This window comes from Schistocerca nitens, chromosome 12 (assembly GCF_023898315.1).
Source record: "Schistocerca nitens isolate TAMUIC-IGC-003100 chromosome 12, iqSchNite1.1, whole genome shotgun sequence".
NCBI classification, from domain to species: domain Eukaryota; kingdom Metazoa; phylum Arthropoda; class Insecta; order Orthoptera; family Acrididae; genus Schistocerca; species Schistocerca nitens.
Window position 1 is genome coordinate 151850760 of NC_064625.1, and position 20721 is coordinate 151871480.

The 20721-nt window shown below is 40.2% G+C and overlaps 2 protein-coding genes across 3 annotated transcripts in view; one reads left to right on the top strand and one right to left on the bottom strand.

Moving 5' to 3' along the window:
- Positions 1 to 17169, bottom strand: part of LOC126214863 (meiosis-specific nuclear structural protein 1-like) — a 94943-nt gene extending 77774 nt beyond the window's left edge. The window contains exons 1-2 of one of the 2 annotated variants that reach the window (XM_049941501.1): positions 17046 to 17169; positions 5904 to 6092 (exon numbers count right to left, since the gene is read on the bottom strand). In XM_049941501.1, the coding sequence (XP_049797458.1) occupies positions 5904 to 6092; positions 17046 to 17048 (192 nt within the window). In that variant the 5' untranslated portion in view covers positions 17049 to 17169. Of the gene's footprint in view, positions 1 to 5903; positions 6093 to 16716; positions 16963 to 17045 lie in introns of those variants that run through there. The other variant, XM_049941500.1, reaches the window with a different exon arrangement.
- LOC126214862 (TBC1 domain family member 5) overlaps positions 16961 to 20721 on the top strand; it is a 159224-nt gene continuing 155463 nt past the window's right edge. The window contains exons 1-2 of the mRNA XM_049941499.1: positions 16961 to 17415; positions 17642 to 17765. Coding sequence (XP_049797456.1) covers positions 17352 to 17415; positions 17642 to 17765 — 188 coding nt within the window. The 5' untranslated portion in view covers positions 16961 to 17351. The remainder of the gene's footprint in view (positions 17416 to 17641; positions 17766 to 20721) is intronic.

A 20721-nucleotide genomic window follows, 5' to 3' on the forward strand; every position in this document is an offset into this window, starting at 1 on the left:
TGAAAGAGGAACCCTTAATAGCGGGATAGAAACATCAAGGCTAAGATGGTACAGACACGTAAAGAGAATGGAAAACAAGAGGTTTCCCAACAAGGTACACACATCAAAAAATGTTTTGCATCACCTCGATTCTGAGAGTTCCGGAACCCATACAGAAAATTGGAATACAGATCAACATAAACATCATTTCCCCCCTTTTTACTGCTCATGAAAACCATGCATTGCATGTTGTACCACCATACAGCGAGACCTTCAGAGGTGGTGGTCCAGATTGCTGTACACACCGGTACCTCTAATACCCAGTAGCACATCCTCTTGCATTCATACATGCCTGTATTCGTCAAGGCATGCTATCCACAAGTTCACCAAAGCACTGTTGATCCAGATTGTTCCACTTTTCAATGGCAATTCAGCACAGATCCCTCAGTGCGGTTGGTGGGTCACGTCGTCCATAAACAGCCCTTTTCAATCTACCCCAAGCACGATCGATAGGGTTCATGTCTGGAGAACATGCTGGCCACTCTAGTCAAGCGATGTCATTATCCCGAAGGAAGTCATTCACAAGATGTGCACAATGGGGAGTGAACTGTCGTCCATGAATACCAATGCCTTGCCAATATGCTTTCAATGGGCTTGCACTATCGGTTGGAGGATGGGACTCATGTATTGTACAACCATTACTGCACCTTCCATGACCACCAGCAGCGTACGTTGACCCACATAATGCCACCCCAAAACAGCAGAGGACCTCCACCTACCTCCACTCGCTGGACAGTGTGTCTAAGGCATTCAGCCTGATCAGGTCGCCTCCAAACACGTCTCCGACGATTGTCTGGTTGAAGGCATATGTGACACTTATTGGTGAAGAGAAAGTGATGCCAATCCTGAGCGGTCCATTCGGCATGTTGTTGGGCCCATCCGTACCATCCTGCATGGTATCGTGGTTGCAAAGATGGACCTGGTTGGTTGGTTGTTTGGGGGAAGAGACCAAACAGCGAGGTTATGGGTCTTATAGGATTAGGGAAGGATGGGGAAGGAAGTCGGCCGTGCCCTTTCAAAGGAACCATCCCGGCATTTGCCTGGAACGATTTAGGGAAATCACGGAAAACCTAAATCAGGATCGCCGGACGCGGGATTGAACCGTCGTCTTTCCGAATGCGAGTCCAGTGTGCTAACCACTACGCCACCTCGCTCGGTGATGGACCTCGTCATGCACGTCGGGAGTGAAGTTGCACATCGTGCAGCCTATTGCGCACAGTTTGAGTCGTAACACGACATCTTGTGGCTGCACGAAAACCATTATTCAACATGGTGCCGTTGCTGTCAGGGTTCCTCCAAGCAATAATCTGTAGGTAGCACTCATTCACTGCAGTAGTAGACCTTGGGCGGCCTGGGCAAGGCACGCCATTGACAGTTCCTGTCTGTCTGTATCACCTCCATGTCCGAACAACATCGCTTTCATTCACTCCGAGATGCCTGGACACTTCCCTTGTTGAGAGTCTTTCCTGACACAAAGTAACTATGTGGATTCGACTGAACCACAGTATTGACCGTCTAGGCATGGTTGAGCTACAGGCAACACGAGCCGTGTACCTCCTTCCTGGTGGAATCACTGGAAATGATCAGTTGTCAGACCCCCTCCGTCTAACAGGCACTGCTCATGCATGGTTGTTTACATCTTTGGATGGGTTTAGTGACATCTCTGAACAGTCAAAGGGACTGTGTCTGTGAAACAATATCCACAGTCAACGTCTATCTTCAGAGTTCTCGAAACAGGGGTGATACAAAACTGTTTTTGATGTGTGTACATGAAATTAAGATGCAAAGGAAATGATCAAGAGGAAGACCAAGGGATAGATGGTTGAAAGGTGTAGAGTAGTGTGTTGAAAAAAAGAGGCGAGGACTGGACCAAAGTGAACACCGATAGAAGTTGGAAAATCATGACTAGATGGAGAAGCTTATGTTCAAACAGACTCTCTATCTATCTATCTATCTATCTATCTCTCTCCCTCCCCAGAAACATACAGATGTGCCAGAAGAAGGAGCCACTGGTTCCGAAAGCTGGTAAAAGTTGAACCTTTTCGTGTGTGTGTGTGTGTGTGTGTGTGTGTGTGTGTGTGTGTGTGTGTTTTCTCCTGCCGTGCCGTGCAGCATAGTCATGCGGTCTGAAGCATCTTGCCACTGTTCGCGTGGCTCCCCCTGTCGGAGGTTCGAGTCGTCCCTCGGGCATGGGTGTGTGTATTGCCATTAGTGTAAGTTAGTTTAAGTTGAATTAAGTAGTGTTTAAGCCCAAGTACTGATGACCTCGGCAGTTTGGTCCCATAGGAACTTACCACAATTTCTCCTGTTGCTACTTGGAGAGTAGATTTTTTATCTATCCTTTTACATCACAGGTGTTAATTAAAAATTCATAACTACTACCTTTTAGATGTTACATAAATAGATGTTCTTCTATGAAACAGAAGGGATTCTCAAGGAGAAACTTCAGTTTGTTTTCAAATTTAAGTTTGCTGTCAGTCATACATTTTGTATCACTGGCTAGGAGACCAAAATTTTTGAGCTGAAGTCAACCTTAATGTGAAATAATTAGTGTCATTTTTTTCTTCTGTTGTGTGTTTGAGGTTTACGGGCGCTAAACAGCGTGGTCATCAGCGCCCAAACGCATAAAAACAGGAACACATGCAGTGAAGGGACTAAGACGAACAGCGAACAAGGAGAACGGCTAAAAGACACAGATCTGACGCAGTTCCAAATCCTCACATACAGAGGCAAAATAAGAGGAGAAGGAACACACTAAAAAGGAAGGGAAACAAGGAAAAGAGAACAGAAACCGAAGGGAAACAAGGAGGGAATCGTTTTCTTCTGTTAACAGCAAACAGAAATTAAGTGGAGGGCATGTAATGATCTGGGACTGCTCTTCCTGAATGGGCTCACACCACCAGCTTTACTCTGTGACAACATAAATGCGGGTATAATTAAAAAAATTGAGGCAGTAAGACGTTTATAAATGTCAAAATTTTCTGTCTCAGTCACAAAATATTTCCATTAACATACAAATGATTTCATTGTCTACGTACCATCATCAGATATAAAATTCTTGGCTACGAATACAATGAGGTCACAAAAGTCACGGTATAGCAATATGCACATGTACAGATGGTGGGAGAATCCTGGACGTAAGGAATATAAGGACAGTGTATTGGTGGAACTGTCATTGGCACTCAGGTGACCAATGTTAAAAGATTTCCAATATGATTATGGCCACACAACGGGAATTAAGAGACTTTGAAAATGGGATGGAGTTAGATGCATGGGATATTCCATTTCAGAAATCGTTAGGGAAGTTAGTATTTCGACATTCACATCGTCGAGAGTGTGCCGAGAACATCAAATTTAAGGTATTACCTCTCACCACAGACAAGACAGTGGTCAACAGCCTTCACTTAACGACCAAGAGAAGCAGTATTTGCACAGAGTTGTCAGTGCTAACAGACAAGCAACACAGTGTAACATAAACACAGAAATTAATGTGGGATACATGATGAACATTGACAGTGCGCAAAATCTGGCATTAATGGACTATGGCAGCAGACGACTGATGCGAGTGCCTTCGCTAACAGCATGACATCTCGTACAGCACCTGTCCTGGGCTCGTGAGCACATCGGTTGGATCCTAAATGACTGGAAAGCTGTGGCACGGTCAGATGTGTCCCAAATTCAGTTGGTAAGGGATCATGCTAGATTTCGAGTGTGGCACAGACCCCACGAAGCCACGGACCCAAGTTGTCAACAAAGGCACTGTGCACATCGGTGATAGCTCCGTAACGGTGTGGGCTGTGTTTACATGGAATGGGCTGAGTCCTCTGGTTCAACTGAACCAATCATTGACTGAAATTAGTTATGTTCGGCTACTTGGAGACCATTTGCAGCCATATATGGACTTCATGTTATGGATGAAAATGCGCCTTGTAACCGAGCCACAATTATTTGCACAAAACGTTCTGGACAGTATGAGCAAACAATATGGCCTCCTCAATCATCTGACATGAATCTTGCCAAACATTCATGGAACTAATTGAGAGGTCATTTTGTACATAAAATCCTGCACAATTATGAACGGCAGCATGGTTCAATATTTCTGCAGGCGACTTACAATGATTATTTGAATCCTCGCTGCGTCAAGTTGCTGTGCTATGCCGGGCAAAAGGTGGTCTGACACGATATTAGGAGCTATTCCGCAATTTTATATCTGACGATCGTGCGTACAGCACTGAAACCAGTCATATGTTAATAAAACTAATTTGCAATTGAGACACATTATTTTTACATTACTAAGACGACTGCAATCATTACAACCCAATGTCACATTCTAATAACATGTTTGCCACAGTGCACCAAGGATTCAGTGTTCAGACTAAAATGACACTCATAATCAGGAAACCCACACCCTAGAATATGCCACTCAGTCCAGCTACATTTGTAGTATGCATGATTCCTGCTATAGGTAATTTTCAAAATAGAAAAAAACTATTTTATTCTCTGTTTTTCCATTCACTAAACAAAATCTTATTTCTGTGGAAATTGAGCTTATGAAAATAGGATTTTCGTAATACAGAAGCATGCTAGTGAATTATGCCTGGTGCTAATTCTAGAACATCCTGCACTTGACTAATGAGAATAGGATTTTTGGAATACAGAAGTGCGTTAGTTGAATTGTGTCTGGTGATAATTCTAGAACATCCTTCACAGATATCTTCAAAAAAATTTGGTACTTTGAATACTGTTTCACAACACATATATCTGTTTATGTCCATTGTCAATACCAATAATTCTCTATTCTGAAAAGAAGTGCAAAGCAAAAATATAATACTAGCATTAAAAACTTGAAGGGCTTAACATCAGTACAGAAAGAAGTCAGATACGTGGAGACTTATGTATTCTGACTTGACAACCTTTTAGATAATGATGATGGTCTTCTACATAACATACAATTTTTTTAGATAGTGATGAAGGTCTTCTACATAACATGCAATTTTAAGATTGAACTAAATAACTTTTTGTTGGACAACTCCTCTAACTCCAGTGCAGACTGACTCAAGAGAAAGTCTTATGATAAATGTTTTAGGTTATTTTATCATTAATATCACTACTATAACAGAATTATATTGCACAGTGTTAACACAAAGTATATTAAGCGCCATTTCACTGGCACTAATGGGAGGATATTTGCCCAGTTCCCATTCCTCACGTACTTGCTGTTGTCGAATGTCCTAAAACATCTACTAGAAGAACTAGCCAATTTTCAGAGGAGTGTATGTGCTCTATTAAAGAAAGTTGCAGCTGTTAATGTCGTCTCTAGTATGTTGTGTAGTTTTAAAAAATTTAACTAACTTGAACTTTTTTAAAATAATGCCGGGACAACCTGTCTCTGTTATAAGATTAACCACTTATAACTTCAGCTAGTTCGAAAGTATATTACTCAAGACCATTGAAATTCCTATGGCATATTTTATATTCTCAAAAAAAAAAAAAATAATTGAAGACTATTATTTATTAGAAAAACAAAAAATAACAAAGGAGCAAAAAACTCCGTTAAATTTTTTTTCCTGAACGATAGCCCATGCTTTGTTGATTATTTTGCAAAACAATTTTTAGGGATTATCTCTTTTTAAATGAAGTCACTGTTCCTTATACCAATGAAAATTTTGTCCACGTCTTTCTGTATCTCCTCACGACTGTCAAATGATAATACTGCCCTGTAGACAACAGCAGCAGCATTAGTAAACAATCTTATTATGCTGCTGTTCCTATCTAATAATAAATCATTTAATGGTTTCCCACTAGATAATTGTTGAAGAATTATCATCTCTAAAATCTGGAATGTAGGACACATTTATGTTCACCTTGCCGATCCGCTCTTCCTTTTCGGCTTCCCACTTGGCGATGCGCAGCTTCTGCAACGTCTGCCGCCCCTCGGCCCGGAGGTCCATCTTCATCCTCTCAGCCTCTATAGCCTCGAGCTGTGCCATAGTCTGGAGGGCGCTAACCTCCTTCAGCCTGCGCTGTTCCTGCAGGTGCTTCGTTGCGAAACTCTGGAATGTCAGAGTTTATGAACATTTAAATTATAATTAAGAGTAAGAAACTGAACTTAATAATAACTGAGGTAGCATAAGGAAACTAGTCAGAACAATAGCCTTAACAGAATTAGATTAGGGTATCAAAAGACTTGGATCAAATCCAAATGCCTCTCGCTCACAGGTGACCTAGTATTATGATACAGTAGTCTTGATATTTCACATCTCATAATTTCCCATAAATCTGAGCCTTGTAAAAAATAAAAATAATAATAAAAAGAAACAAGAAAAAATAGGCTGTCCAGTATATCAATCCTAGATCCGTTTCCCCCACCTGCTCGTATATCAAAACACTCACTCCTCTTGGTTTTGTCGGTGCCAGTGGCTCCACGCACATGCTTCTCCTGGTTTTTGATAGTTTACACAGGCAAATCTCTTGCTGGAAGTACTGTTTTGGGTTTCTCATTGTCAGCACAGCACAGTACTGTTTCATTCTCTTTATTGATTGTTTCTGTTTGTACACCTATAAATGAGCGATGTAACAACTGATAGGAAATTTGTGACTTTAAATGTTTAGTTACAGACACTGAGATGACCTGAGAAAGGAGAATCAATAAAAGAAGCTTGCTCTCAAATACAGTGTCGGCAAAGTTACTATTGGTGACTGGTGAAGAAACCGACTTATATTGGAACAGTTTCCCTGAAAGAAATGCTATGGAGGATCTTTTAACCAAAAGGCTATAAAGAAGTCAGAGTTTGGAAAACACAAATGAGGCACTGTTGATGTGGTTAATTCTTTTCATTATTGTTTTATTTCTTTTTTCCATATAAATTTCGATAGTCCGAGTTTCCAGCTGCTCGAGGTGGTCCCGCTCCCGTTCACCTCGAACTATCGAGACTCTACTGTACTCTACTCGGGTTTGCATCCGGATTTACAAGTCAAAACTGCCACAATATTTTGATGGTTCAACCAATCGTCACAGTCAGGTGAGACGCTGCTACTGTCCGGTTTTGTTGAACTGATGCCACGTTTGAGCAGGTGCCTCTTTATAGACTATTAAAAGGTACTCAGTACATGCACCAAGTGCTATACCAAATACAAAGGAATTTGAGTAGCGTGGACTTTTAATCTAGGTCATTGAAAGCTTCGGTGACTTGCTCAGAGGACAGCCCTTGTCCCTACAATAAGATTACGATATTCTGAAGAATGAAATTTTTTCAGTTTACAAGCCGCGTCACATTGAATAAAGTACTCGAGCTTTCGATAACTGTCTCCGCCATAGTCATCAAGAATTAAAATCACTGACTGCTCGGACCGGCACATTGTTCTGTTTATAAAGACACAAAAGCAACATCTGGAATCTTGCAGAGAGTGCACTAGAGGCAAGTTGGGCAGCTTGTAGCATCTCCGTCGCACTACAAGACCGAATAACATCACCGTGATGCCACGGACTGCTGCCACGTTGAAAATGGCGACTCTCACTTCTCCAGAAGCATCAGTCCTCTGTCTTTCTTTCTGTCTGATGACTAAAGCCTGCTCCGCCCCTACCGAGGGTGTACACCTGGTCGCTGTTAAAATTGTTGCTGTTTATTTTAACTGTAGACTCTTCCTTTATAGAAGATGCCCAATATGATAATGACTGTGGCAAAATTTTCATCTTTTCTCCATGTAATTCATGGCTGGTTTCTAGGTAATGTTCATCCACAGACAACATTTAAAGTTCCCTTTGTTTAATATGTTGAGAACGTCCTGCACAACACTCAGCAACAGTGCAAATAGTTTTCTTATATAAACACGATGACTAGCAGGGTAATACACGTGCTGAAGAGACACAGGCTGAGACCTGTGTTCTGACCTCACAGATAAGAGATATGTTATGCTCCATTAAAGACAACATAGGTCTTTGAGTTCCTAGTGTGTATGGTGTCCCCTGTGAAAATGGCAGTATTTACATAGCAGAGGTTGAAAATACCACTTCAGTTGTAAATTTCTTTATTTTCACACGACCGGTTTTGGACTGTTATAAACCCATCTTCAAGCGTCATGGCTGTGCTGTGGTCTACGAGCACCACGTGTACCATGTGCGGTGTGCTGCCTATGAGCGTGTGAAAATAAAGAAATTTACAACTGAAGCGGTGTTTTCAACCTCTGCTATAATGCTCAGTTGTGGATGTTCTTCCAACAGGATTGTATGTAATATTTACAAAGCACTAACAATTCGCACTTTCTTGATCATTGTGCAGAGCATTCACAACATATTAGACAAAGGGAACTTGACCACTGTCTACAAAATGGGAATAAAATACTACGAGAGAACACAAAAGTTTTGACTCAAACACCATCGTATTGGGATTTTGCTATACGAGCAACATGCAAAATTAGAATAAACAGCAACAATTTTAAGGGAAGGCAGCGACATACACTTAGTAGCACACGAGGACCGGCTTTGGATATCGAATGCAAGCGAAGACACAGGCCCGACACTCGAAGGAAGGTACGGGCGGCAGTTTCAAACGCGTTACCGCTCCCTCGTGCCACGTGATGTCATTCGGTCCTGTGGTGGGACAGAACTGATACGAGCTGCCCGGCTTGCTTCCGTACACGTGTCACTTTGGCCCTCTCTGGAAGATTCTAGGCGCTGCCTTTGTACCTATATTAGAGCACCACACAGCCCTGGCAGTCAGCAATTTTATCTCGTGATGATGACGGCAGAGACAGCTATTGAAGGCTCGAGTATTTGATTCGGAGTGACACAGCTTACGAGCCGAGAAGATTTTATTGAAGGCGTGAAAGATGCCGAGGCTTCGTGCTGAAGAATGCTTCATCCACAGCTTGTCATAATGCTCAAAATGCGACAAGATCTCCACGCTACGTGTAAGGAACATTGTTAGTGGTGTGCCTGATGTCACCCTCAACTGTATAATTAAGGTTACAGTCCAAACTGTTACCAGCACCTCCTACTACTATTACATCATCACCTTTTCCATAATACTTCCCAAAACAACCTAAATCAGCGATGCATGGTGTCATGCAAACAGTTTCCAAACTTAGCTGTTTTGGAAATGTTTCACCCTTGGCTCAAAAGTCAACAATCGTGCCCCTTCAGACATCAGATAAATCGCTCCATTTCTGCACTACGACAATGATTGCACTGTCTTGCGCGTGAACTCGACATGCTTTATACAGGGTGGTCCATTGATAGTGACTGGGCCAAATATCACGGGAAATAAGTGTCAAACCAAAAAAAAAAAAAAAAAAAAAAAAAAAAAAAAAAAAAAAATTACAAAAAACGAAACTTGTCTAGCTTTAAGGCGAAAACCAGATGGCGCTATGGTTGGCCCGCTAGATGGCGCTGCCATAGGTCAAACAGATATCGACTGCGTTTTTTAAATAGGGACCCCCATTTTTTATTACATACTCGTGTAGTACGTTAAGAAATATGAACGATTTAGTTGGACCACTTTTTTCGCTTTGTGATAGATGGCGCTGTAATAGTCACAAACGTATAAGTACGTGGTATCACGTAACACTCCACCAGTGCGGACGGTATTTGCTTCGTGATACATTACCCGTGTTAAAATGGACCATTTACCAATTGCGGGAAAGGTCGATATCGTGTTGATGTATAATTACTGTGATCAAAATGCCCAATGGAGGTGTGCTATGTATGCTGCTCGGTAGCCTGGACGACATCATCCAAGTGTCTGGACCGTTCGCCGGATAGTTATGTTATTTAAGGAAACAGGAAGCGTTCAGCCACATGTTAAACCTCAACCACGACCTGCAACAAATTATGATGCCCAAGTAGGTGTTTTAGCTGCTGTCATGGCTAATCTGCACATCAGTAGCAGACAAATTGTGCAAGAATCGGGAATCTCAAAAATTTCAGTGATGAGAATGCTACATCAACATCAATTGCACCCATACCATATTTCTATGCATCAGGAATTGCATGGTGACGACTTTGAACGTCATGTACAGTTCTGCCACTGGGCACAAGAGAAACTACGGGACAATGACAGATTTTTTGCATGCGTTCTATTTAGCGACGAAGCATCATTCACCAACAGCGGTAACGTAAACCGGCATAATATGCACTATTGGGCAACGGAAAATCCACGATGGCTGCGACAAGTGGAACATCAGCGACCTTGGTGGGTTAATGTGCAGTGCAGCATTGTGGGAGGAAGGATAATTGACCCCCATTTTATAGATGGCAATCTAAATGGTGCAATGTAAGCTGATTTACTACGTAATGTTCTACCGATGTTACTACAAGATGTTTCACTGCATGACAGAATGGCGATGTCCTTCCAACACGATGGATGACTGGCACATAGCTCGCGTGCGGTTGAAGCAGTATTGAATAGCATATTTCGTGACAGGTGGATTGGTCGTCGAAGCACCATACCATGGCCCGCACGTTCACCGGACCTGACATGCCCGGATTTCTTTCTGTGGGGAAAGTTGAAGGATATTTGCTATTGTGATCCACTGACAACATGCATCTGACAACGCCTGACAACATGCGTCAGCACATTGTCAATCCATGTGCAAACATTACGGAAGGCGAACTACTTGCTGTTGAGAGGAATGTTATTACACGTATTGTTAAATGCATTGAGATTGATGGACATAATTTTGAGCATTTATTGCATTAATGTGGTACTTACAGGTAATCACGCTGTAACAGCATGGGTTCTCAGAAATGATAAGTTCACAAAGGTACATGTATCACATTAGAACAACCGAAATAAAATGTTCAAACGTACCTACGTTCTGTATTTTAATTTAAAAAACCTACCTGTTACCAACTGTTCACCTAAAATTGTGAGCCATATGTTTGTGACTATTACAGCGCCATCTATCACAAAGCAAAAAAAGTGGTCCAACTAAAACATTCATATTTCTTTATGTACTACACGAATATGTAATAAAAATGGGGGTCCTATTTAAAAAAAATGCAGTTGATATCCGTCTGACCTATGGCAGCGCCATCTAGCGAGCCAACCACAGCTCCATCTGGTTTCCCCCTTCAAGCTAGACTAGTTTCTTTCTTTGTAGTTTTTTCGTTTGACGCTTATTTCGGGAGATATTTGGACCACCCTGTATACCCTCCCTTACTGCTAACCACTGCTAGTACTATCACCTGCCATCTGTAATTGGTTATTGTGCACTGACATGGAATATAGGAGATGGTCTCATTAATGTGACTGTACCGTGTAACATTACATCCAACGTGAAAACAATGCTGACATTGCACAAACTAATTCCCATTTTTCCGGTCAATTCTGTGACAGTTTCCACGCTCGTCCATTTTGACAGTACCTCGGCAGGCACTTTTGTTAAATAAAAATGGCATACTACTACACTGTGTTACAAAATCAAAACAAGGCACACATCATACTTATGAATAAAGTTGCATACAGTAAATATCAGATTGGTGATATTCTGGCAGCTACTGCATCAATATCACACTGTTGTTCAATAAGTGGAATAACTTTCTGACACAAAATTTATCTGGGGTAAGCCTACTTAAACAAATCCAAGGTTAAGACAATGCTCACTTTTTTTTTTTTTTTTTTGACTCCTAAGGTGTGATTCATAGTGAATTTGTGCCCCAAGTACAAACTGTTAACAGCTATTTTCACTCTCAAGTCCTCACAGTGATGTGTGATAGGGTGACATGCATCAGGAAAGATGTAACAGACAACTGGATTTTGCATCACAACAATGTTTCAACCACACTGACCTAGTGTAGTAATTTCACACCAAAAACAGTGTGGCAATGCTGCCTCAGCTGCTATACAGCCCTGAATAGACACCACTGAACTCCTTTTTGTTTCTGAGGATAAAGAGATACTTGAAAGACCATCAAAGGTTGAGGGAGAGGGTAAAAGAGACGCCAACACACTGTTTCAAGGAGTTTTCCTTTGTGTGCCTTCCGGGTAGTCTAAGCAGACTTGCGAAGCAGTGGCAGCAATGTATAGAGCTGAAGGAACATACTTTGAAGACTTTTAAGATCTTGTACATTAAAAGCAATGTATCTTTTTTTTTTTAAATTGCTCTTCGGACTGACGTAGTAGTCATGGGAGGGGAGTATCTGAACTAGTGGAGAACTCTCTGGGTAATAAACACTAAGTAACTAATATTTTTACACTACGTGCAGAACTCAGTGATATCAACTGAAATTTAGATTCTACATCTACATCTACATACATACTCCGCAATCCACCATACGGTGCGTGGCGGGAAGACTTGATAAAGAAGATGATGTAGGGGTTATTGGGAGTGCTGCAAACAATTTGGACCAAAACCTTAACTACACAACAGAAGATAATATCAGGTACATGACTGGGAATGCTGTACACATGGTTGCGTCAATCCTTGAGTGATACGATTAGCCCTGGATGAAGTGTTTTGTTGAATGTGTATAGTTTTTTCTAAGTCACTCACCAGATTAGCGTGATCACATGTGGGTGTGACGGATGCGTCACCCCTCACACGATCGTATCACATACGGCGTGGTCTACACCTAAATGCTTCCCATAAGAGGATACTTGCATGACTCCACTTCTGGAAGCATTCAGCATAACCAAAACACTTTGTGTCCAATCCCTATGATTTCCAATATTTTAATTAGGTGGTTTTCAGTGCAAATGTTTCCAAAAGACAGAGCTGCTAAATAACTACACACACAGGTGCAACAATAAATTTAGAAACGAAAAACAGCAGTTTGGACAGCACAGACGTTAACAATTACAATATATTTGTATTTTTCTACATAACATAAGAAGCTTGTTCAGTAAGAAAAATGAGCTTCTCATTTCACTACAGGACACTGAAAATCCTGAAGGTATTTCTACAGATGTGTTATGCCCAACAAATCATCATTTGAAAGTCACAGAAACTGAACTGATGTATGCAGATGGATACATATTGTCTTATTACTGCAGGCATTATATGAGGAAAAGGGGAGCGGCATTATACACAAAAATGGGAATCGAGTCCCAGGCCGTAGATGTCAGTGAATACTGCATTCAACAGCTATTCAAGTGCTGTACTTCAGTGACAGAACTGGAAACATACAGTTTATAGTAGACAACAGGAAATGTTTAAAGCTTCATTAAGCAATCAGGAGTAGTCCTAATGAGACTTTGTACAAATAACTGGGAAGTGATCATATGTGGAGAGTTCAATACACATTTAATCTTGGACAATTCCGATTGAGAGCACCACTGTTACTGATTTGCATTTTGGTTTGATGACCACATCAACATTTTCAATTAGAAAATAGGAGATATGTTTATCAGATCATGATGGCCAAATGGCAGTAATAAAGTATCCCCATCAATCAGGTTCAACTAAGACAGGAAAAGTAAAATTTCACATAATTATAAATGGCGTCTCAGTTACATTACGAGAGAATTTACACGGTGAAAAATGGGAAGACGTTTATCAAGAACACACAAGAGGTGATAATTTTAATTATTTCCAAAAAAATATCCCTACAACATTATGAATCCATTTTTCAGTTAAAATTATGTATTGGACTGCTCTTGAAATCTTGGCTGTGAGTTGGTGAAGCCAATGAATGTGAAGGCAGAAAACACTGATTGTGGTAAAAATTGACCAGTAGTGAAGCCTAATGTTTACACCAATGCCGTATTGAAAAACGCAAGGGGGAGTGGGGTAGTCCAATACATAAGTTTTACCCACCTTCCTTTACAATAGGCCACAGCCATTAACAGTGGAAGTTGAAAAACGGGGTGGTTAACATCTGGCATCAAAATATCTTGTATTAAGACAGAGACAGCTTTATTTAACGCAAAATACCACCTCTAATAAAGACTTATAAATGCACTATAAACAGCACTACAAAACTCTTCAGTATGTTATCAGAAAAGGCAAAAACCACTTACCACGTAAAAAAAAATTCAAAATCAAGACAAGGAAAACTTATGAATGGATAAAGCATTATTAGGCATGAAATGAATAAACTTGGCCAGGAAAATCATACTGAACACCCACATGACAGTGCCAGTGAGAAAGATTATATGAAATTTAACCAGTTACTACTAAATTCAATGAATTCTTCGTAACGATAGCTGAAAACACAGGGATAAAAAATGGTCCTTTCAAAAGCAGATCTAAACCAGATGTACCCACAATTCCAGTGCTGCAGTTTGGCAAGTGGGGTAGGTTGGAGTGGAGGTCGTGTTGATTATGATGTGTAAAGGCAGCTGGTTTGCCATCTAGAAATGCCGGAGGGCGAAGGGGTCACGTGCTCGGGCTAAACATGTGATACACAGGTGAATGAGCCGGTGGGGTACAGCACACACTGGAGGTGAATTGGGGATGTGAATTGGGAGAGGGTGGTAGGACAGAGGAAGAGAAAAATGTTGCGTAGAGGGTGGGGGGACAATGGGTTATCTGAGATTGAGACCAGGGCAATTATGGTAGTGAAGGATGTGTAGCAAGGATAGCTCCAACCTGTGTAGTTCAGAGAAGATGGTGGTGGAGGGAAGGATGGAGATGGAACCATTGAAATTGCATATGTTGTGCTCAGCTGCACCTTGTACCAGGGGTGGTCAACTTTGTTTTTGGCAACAGTCCAACAATTGCCATACATCCTTGTGGACAGCTGGTTGGCAGACATACCAACGTAAAAAGCTGTGTACTCTTTGCAGCAGAGTTTGAGTCTAACAAGGATGCTTTCAGTGATGGATGCTTTCAGAGATGGAGGGATATGGTCTCCATGGCAAAGCACTGGGGTTGGGCATAGAGATGAAATAGGATGTTCTGGAGGTTGGGTGGGCGATGGAAAGGGGTGGAAAGGATGTCCCTCATTTTCACGATGGTAGCTAATCAAAGCTCTGATGAAGGATGTGATTCAGTTCTCCCGGTCCAGGGTGATAATGGGTGATGTGGAGGAGACTTCTTTGTAGCTGATTCTTGGGCATTGAGGAAGGATAAGGGGTGGACTATGATTTGGGGGTAATGCCTGTCTATGTGGTCCTTCATGATACTTCCAGTATACTGGGCAAGGGAGTTCTTGCATCTGGGCATACGTAGTCCAGAGGTGGCTAGGCTATATGAGAGGGATTTTTTGGTGTGGAATGGATGGAAGCTGTCACAAATGTAGGTACTGTGGTGGATAGTGGGTTTAATGCGAACAGAGGTGCAGAAAATATCCCAAGAAAGTCTACTTTTGAAGTTTTAAGAACTGCTTTTAAAAGATGACTCTAGGAATATACTACAATTCCCTACAAATCACTCCTGTAGGGATCATGAGGACAAGGTTAAATTATTTATAGCACACACAGGGACATTGAAACAGTCCTTCTTCCTGCACTCCATATATGAACGGAATAGGAAGAAACCATAATAACTGGTACAGTGGAATGTAACTTCTGCCAGACACTTCACAGTGGTTTGCAGAATATAAATGTACATGTATAATGTACGATGTCACCTGACACATCATCATTATGATACAGAACGAAGTTGACATTGGTTATCAGTAGGTTCAGCTGATCTGATATTCTACACTACAGATCAGTCGCTCACCTTGACCAAGTTTTTGGAGTGGACCATCACTAAATACTAAGCTTGTTATGCCTAGATGACACTGGGATTTTTATATACAGAGCATTTGCTAAACTTAAGCATTGAGGATGGAACCAAGTATCTCCTATTAAAAGAAATGCCATAACATTCAAATGAAGCGAATTAGCAAATCACAAAAAACCTATAGCAGGGTGACTGAACAGGGACTTGAACCACACTCGTCCCAAGTAAGAGTCCAGTGCCAACCACTGCATCACACTGGTCACTTTTAGCACGTCTATCTATTGTTGTTGGTAATGGAATAATCCTAGGTTGGGTATTGTCTATACAGCACTATTTCACTTTCAGCGCCATTGTTTCTAAAATAATATATTTGCACAAGTCTTTCAGCACCTGTGATCTACAAAGTGTGTACTCCTAAGCAAGAAGCACGCATATATTTCAGTTTATTTATGCCCTATTCCTGTTCAGGGTATAGTGTTTTAGTTTTGCTTGTGTCAATTAATGTAGCTGCACTCACTGCACGCTTTTTTTGTCAATGTATTTTATTTTTAATGGTAATCGGGGAATGGTGAGCGGAAAATTTTAATGAAATATACAAGTTTAGTATAAGTTCAGGTTACGAAACACAAACAAATAAAAGAAGAAACTAAACGGTTGCGCGTCTGTTGTTGAACTGTAGCTGACTGTCTTCTAGTGTTCCCAGTGCGACCGCTATGGGAAAACAGCTACCACTCTGCAATAATAAATTAATGAAACAATACAGGGATCATGGATGCCGTACGTGTTTGACTTTTATTTCGTATCCTACATCAGACTTAAGAGTTCGACGAGATTCATACACCCAGGACGGGCGAGCAGCCGAGCGAATTATTGCATCATATATAATAATAATGAACTGACATTAAAATCCTAAAACCATGCCCACCACAATGACTTATCTTTTCATTTACGCAAACGTGTTTCGCTACAGTTCAGGGAAAAATTCATTTGCCCTTGAAAAACATTTTAAAAATTATATTAAAGCATACTAACAGCAAATGAATATACATGAAAGTAAAAAGATCTCACCATTTTCTTTGTTTATGTTGTAGTCTTTCACAATACAGATCTCAGCAGAAATATAATATTTAAAGAAGCAACAATAATTTAGAATTGGTTACTAAACTACCATGTAAACAAACACAAGCTGCGCGCCACACATCACTATCAGAAGTTCTCTGATACTATCCTGCGTCAATATAAAAACAGGCGGCGCAGTCGGTGTAGATTTTTATTCCATGAGTTGTATGTTTGGCTTTTTTTAATACGTCTCTCTATGAGCTGTCAATTACGAAAAATCAAATCCATTATTTTGTGGTTCATTAGTTATTTTTATCGTAGACATAGCTTTTATTCACCATTTTACCGTTGTCATGATTTGCTGATGAACAATATACAATAATTAAGTTTTAAGGAACAATTGTACACGGATTTTCTGATGTATCATAAATGAATACGCTTTCACTTTAAATCGGTGTACTATGCAGGGTCTATGACCAGTCAGTGATGCGTTGCATAGGGAAGTTACGTGATGCGTATATAGTGTTATTGATGCCGACGCCAACAACAAAATTTGACAGTCTTATGTAATTCCTTATGTTGACAGCGTGTCACTCGGAATGTTTGTGCGTTCAAATTGACATCATTTAATTTAGGAATACGCAATGGAAGAAACTAGCGTTTCGAAAACGCAAGGCGCACCGAAAATGGACAGTGAACCCATGACAGGTCAGTTGCCTGCAGAGCAAACATATTGTATTTGAAAGACATTGTTTATTTAGTGATGAAGAGTTTGTAGTTCGCTGTAATGTGATTATTTGTGTGTCTTATCAATGTCCCCTATCCATTTGCACTACGGTAGAAGTTCTTGATAGAATTTTTTAAAAAAATCATGCGTTCAGAACAAGATTCTGTTAGTGTACCATTAGCAAATAATTACTTCTTCTGATTCTAGTAAATTCGCCGTCTCATAGCATCGCGGGAGCGGAAGAAGAATCATCAGAACGAACTCCTGAATCCGTAACTGATGAAACATCAGCTGATTCTTCAGAAAAAAGCGCATCAATACTTAAATATGAGTATGTAGTTTTGTTTCTCGTTAGCTGTACGCAGTTATTTAACTGATTTAGATTTCGTATAAGTTGAACGTAACACAGTAGCCTATGTAATTGCAGTCATTACCTTGTTTATCGTAGAATAATTGTTACATCCGTCTATATTGTGGTGTCTTTAAGGTAAATTGCTAGTTCAATAACCGTTTCTGTATAGCTCTTGGCGAATTTCCGCAGCATTGTACTGGATAAATGTCTCATAAGCAGTCGCAACTTGTTCTTGTTCGTGTAATTTGTAAGCATTAGTTTCCAGTGACACTGGGGTATTTGCTAAACAGTGGAATTGTAAATTATAAACTTTGCAATGTCACTTTAGATGTTTGATTTTGCTAGTTCTTCACAAGAAAATACGAAGATGAATCTTTATGAAGGCCATGGCTGCTTATTAATCCTTGAAAAGTTTGATCACATCTTCTTTTAGTAGAAACCTCACTGTGAATAGGATGTTGAGTTCCAACAGATATAAGATGACCCACATTTAGTTATGTAATTTATATAATTTCAACTACATCAGACAGTGCTGAATAATCTGTCAAAATCTTCTTGTGGAGAAATCGTGCGTTGTAAGAACAACAATGTGTGTGTGTGTGTGTGTGTGTGTGTGTGTGTGTGTGTGTGTGTGTGTGTGTGTGTTCAGTAATATTTTAGAAGTGTATGAAATTTCCTCTGAAACTACAGTGAAACTTCACTATTTGCGTTGAATTTCGGCCTGAATTATTCCAAAGATTACTAAGTTACCTGAAGCTTTAATTAGGCGCATAACATAGTGTATAAAAATGAGATATACTGTAATATTGCAAGATGCTGAGCAATAATTTAAGAGCCACTAATTTAACGATGCCACGCTAATATAAACAATAAGATGAAACAAACTGAAGTTACAATATACAGTCAAAAGTTACATTAAACAAGCTTGATACACACGCTGTATGTATTCAAAAATGAGTGCACTGTTCTGGAAGTTATTTAATAATGTCATCTGGATCTATGATGACATGGTCCACAGCAAACAGAGAGACAACACTACCTGATGTTGCTGCGTGTTAATATTTTCATACCTGATACAAGTTGTTAATGGCTTAAAGAAGTAACTTATTTGTGACTGAGACTCTTCTTTGCAGTTTTATTTCATTGCTTATCACATCTCTTTCAGCAAAAGGAAATACATCTGGGGATCAGGATTAACAATAAATAAAGCTATTTATGTATTTATTCACCCATCCATAGACAAAGGTACAATAGTATTGGACATGTCGCAAGCATACAGAAAAATATATTCATATAAAACATTAACAAAATAGGATAGGATAATATGAATATAAGGCAGGAAATCAGCCACGGCCTAATCACAGGAAACATTCCAGCAGTCACCTTAGGGACACAGGAAAAATCGGAATGGCTCGACAGAGAATAAATCGCAGTCTTCCTGAATGCGAGTCCAGCACATTGACTGGAGTAGCCACCTCGCTTAGTACACGATTGGAAGAGGAATTGTGAAATACATCGTCTACATTGTTAATGGAACATGCACAATAAAAAAAAAAAGGAATAAAAATGTTGAAAATAAACACTGCAGAAAAGTACGAGATGTACAGTAAGTCAATCAGTGATTATGTGGTAAAAATCTGAAACTTTGATTTAAAACACTCTTTACAAAATAAAACACAGGAGAAGATTGTAACCACTGCTAAAAGGCATAAAACATGAGCACACGAAATCCTGCCAACACTTTAACCATCACAAATAATTAGCAAAAGATCCTTTCACAGCAGAGGTTTGTCATCGAGCATCTACAACAGAGGAAACAGAAAGCTGGCAGCAGAAACATTCTTCACCAACACAATTGTCAGCTAACAGCATTGAAAGAACTCTAAAAGTGAATGAGGGTGTAGTAATCTTATAACCTAACATATTCACTTACACCATAGAAGCATTTCTGAACAAGAAATGATTTTAACTCTGATCTAAAAGCAGTTTCCATCTTCAACCTCTCTAAGTATGCACATTATAAAAAATGGCACCAAAGTGGTGGATGTTCTAACTTGTTCTATATGGAGGGATGCACAGTGGCGAGTGTTAAAACTCTGGTAGTTGGAGTTGTTTAGCAGGTTATCAAATCGAATTCTTCTCATAAACATCGACATTTGTGTATGTTCAAGGATGGAACAGTAAGCAAACAGCTTTTTAAATAGGGGCTTGCAGTGAGCCTGCCCTGAGCTGTGTGACAAAATTTACAGAGTCTTTCTCTGTAATCTAAAAATTTTGTTTAATCGACTTTTACTTTTACTCCAGAAAACTATTCCATAAGCTACAAGAGTCTGGAAGTAACCAAAATAAGCCAGATGGAGATCATGGTTTTGACTCATCTTCCAAAATCTACATCTACATACATACTTTGCAAGCCACCTGACGGTGTGTGGCGGAGGGTACCTTGAGTACCTCTATCGGTTCTCCCTTCTATTCCGGTTTCGTACTGTTTGTGGAAAGAGAGTTCGTCGGTATGCTTCTGTGTGGGCTCTAATTTCTCTGATTTTATCCTCATGGTCTCTTCAAGTACGTACTGAGCATATATCTTGCATAGTCTTCCACTGGAGTTTATCTATCATCTCCTTAATATTTTCGCGATTATTAAATGAACCTTTAATGAAGCGCACTGCTCTCCGTTGGATCTTCTCTATCTCTTCTATCAACCCTATCTGGTACGGATCCCACACCAGTGAGCAATATTCAAGCAGTGGGCAAACAAGTGTACTGTAACCTACTTCCTTTGTTTTCGGACTGCATTTCCTTAGGATTCTTCCAATGAATCTGTCTGGCATCAGCTTTACCGATGATTAATTTTATATGGTCATTCTATTTTAAATCACTCCTAATGCCTACTCCCAGATACGAGGGTCAGTCAAAAAGTAATGCCTCCTATTTT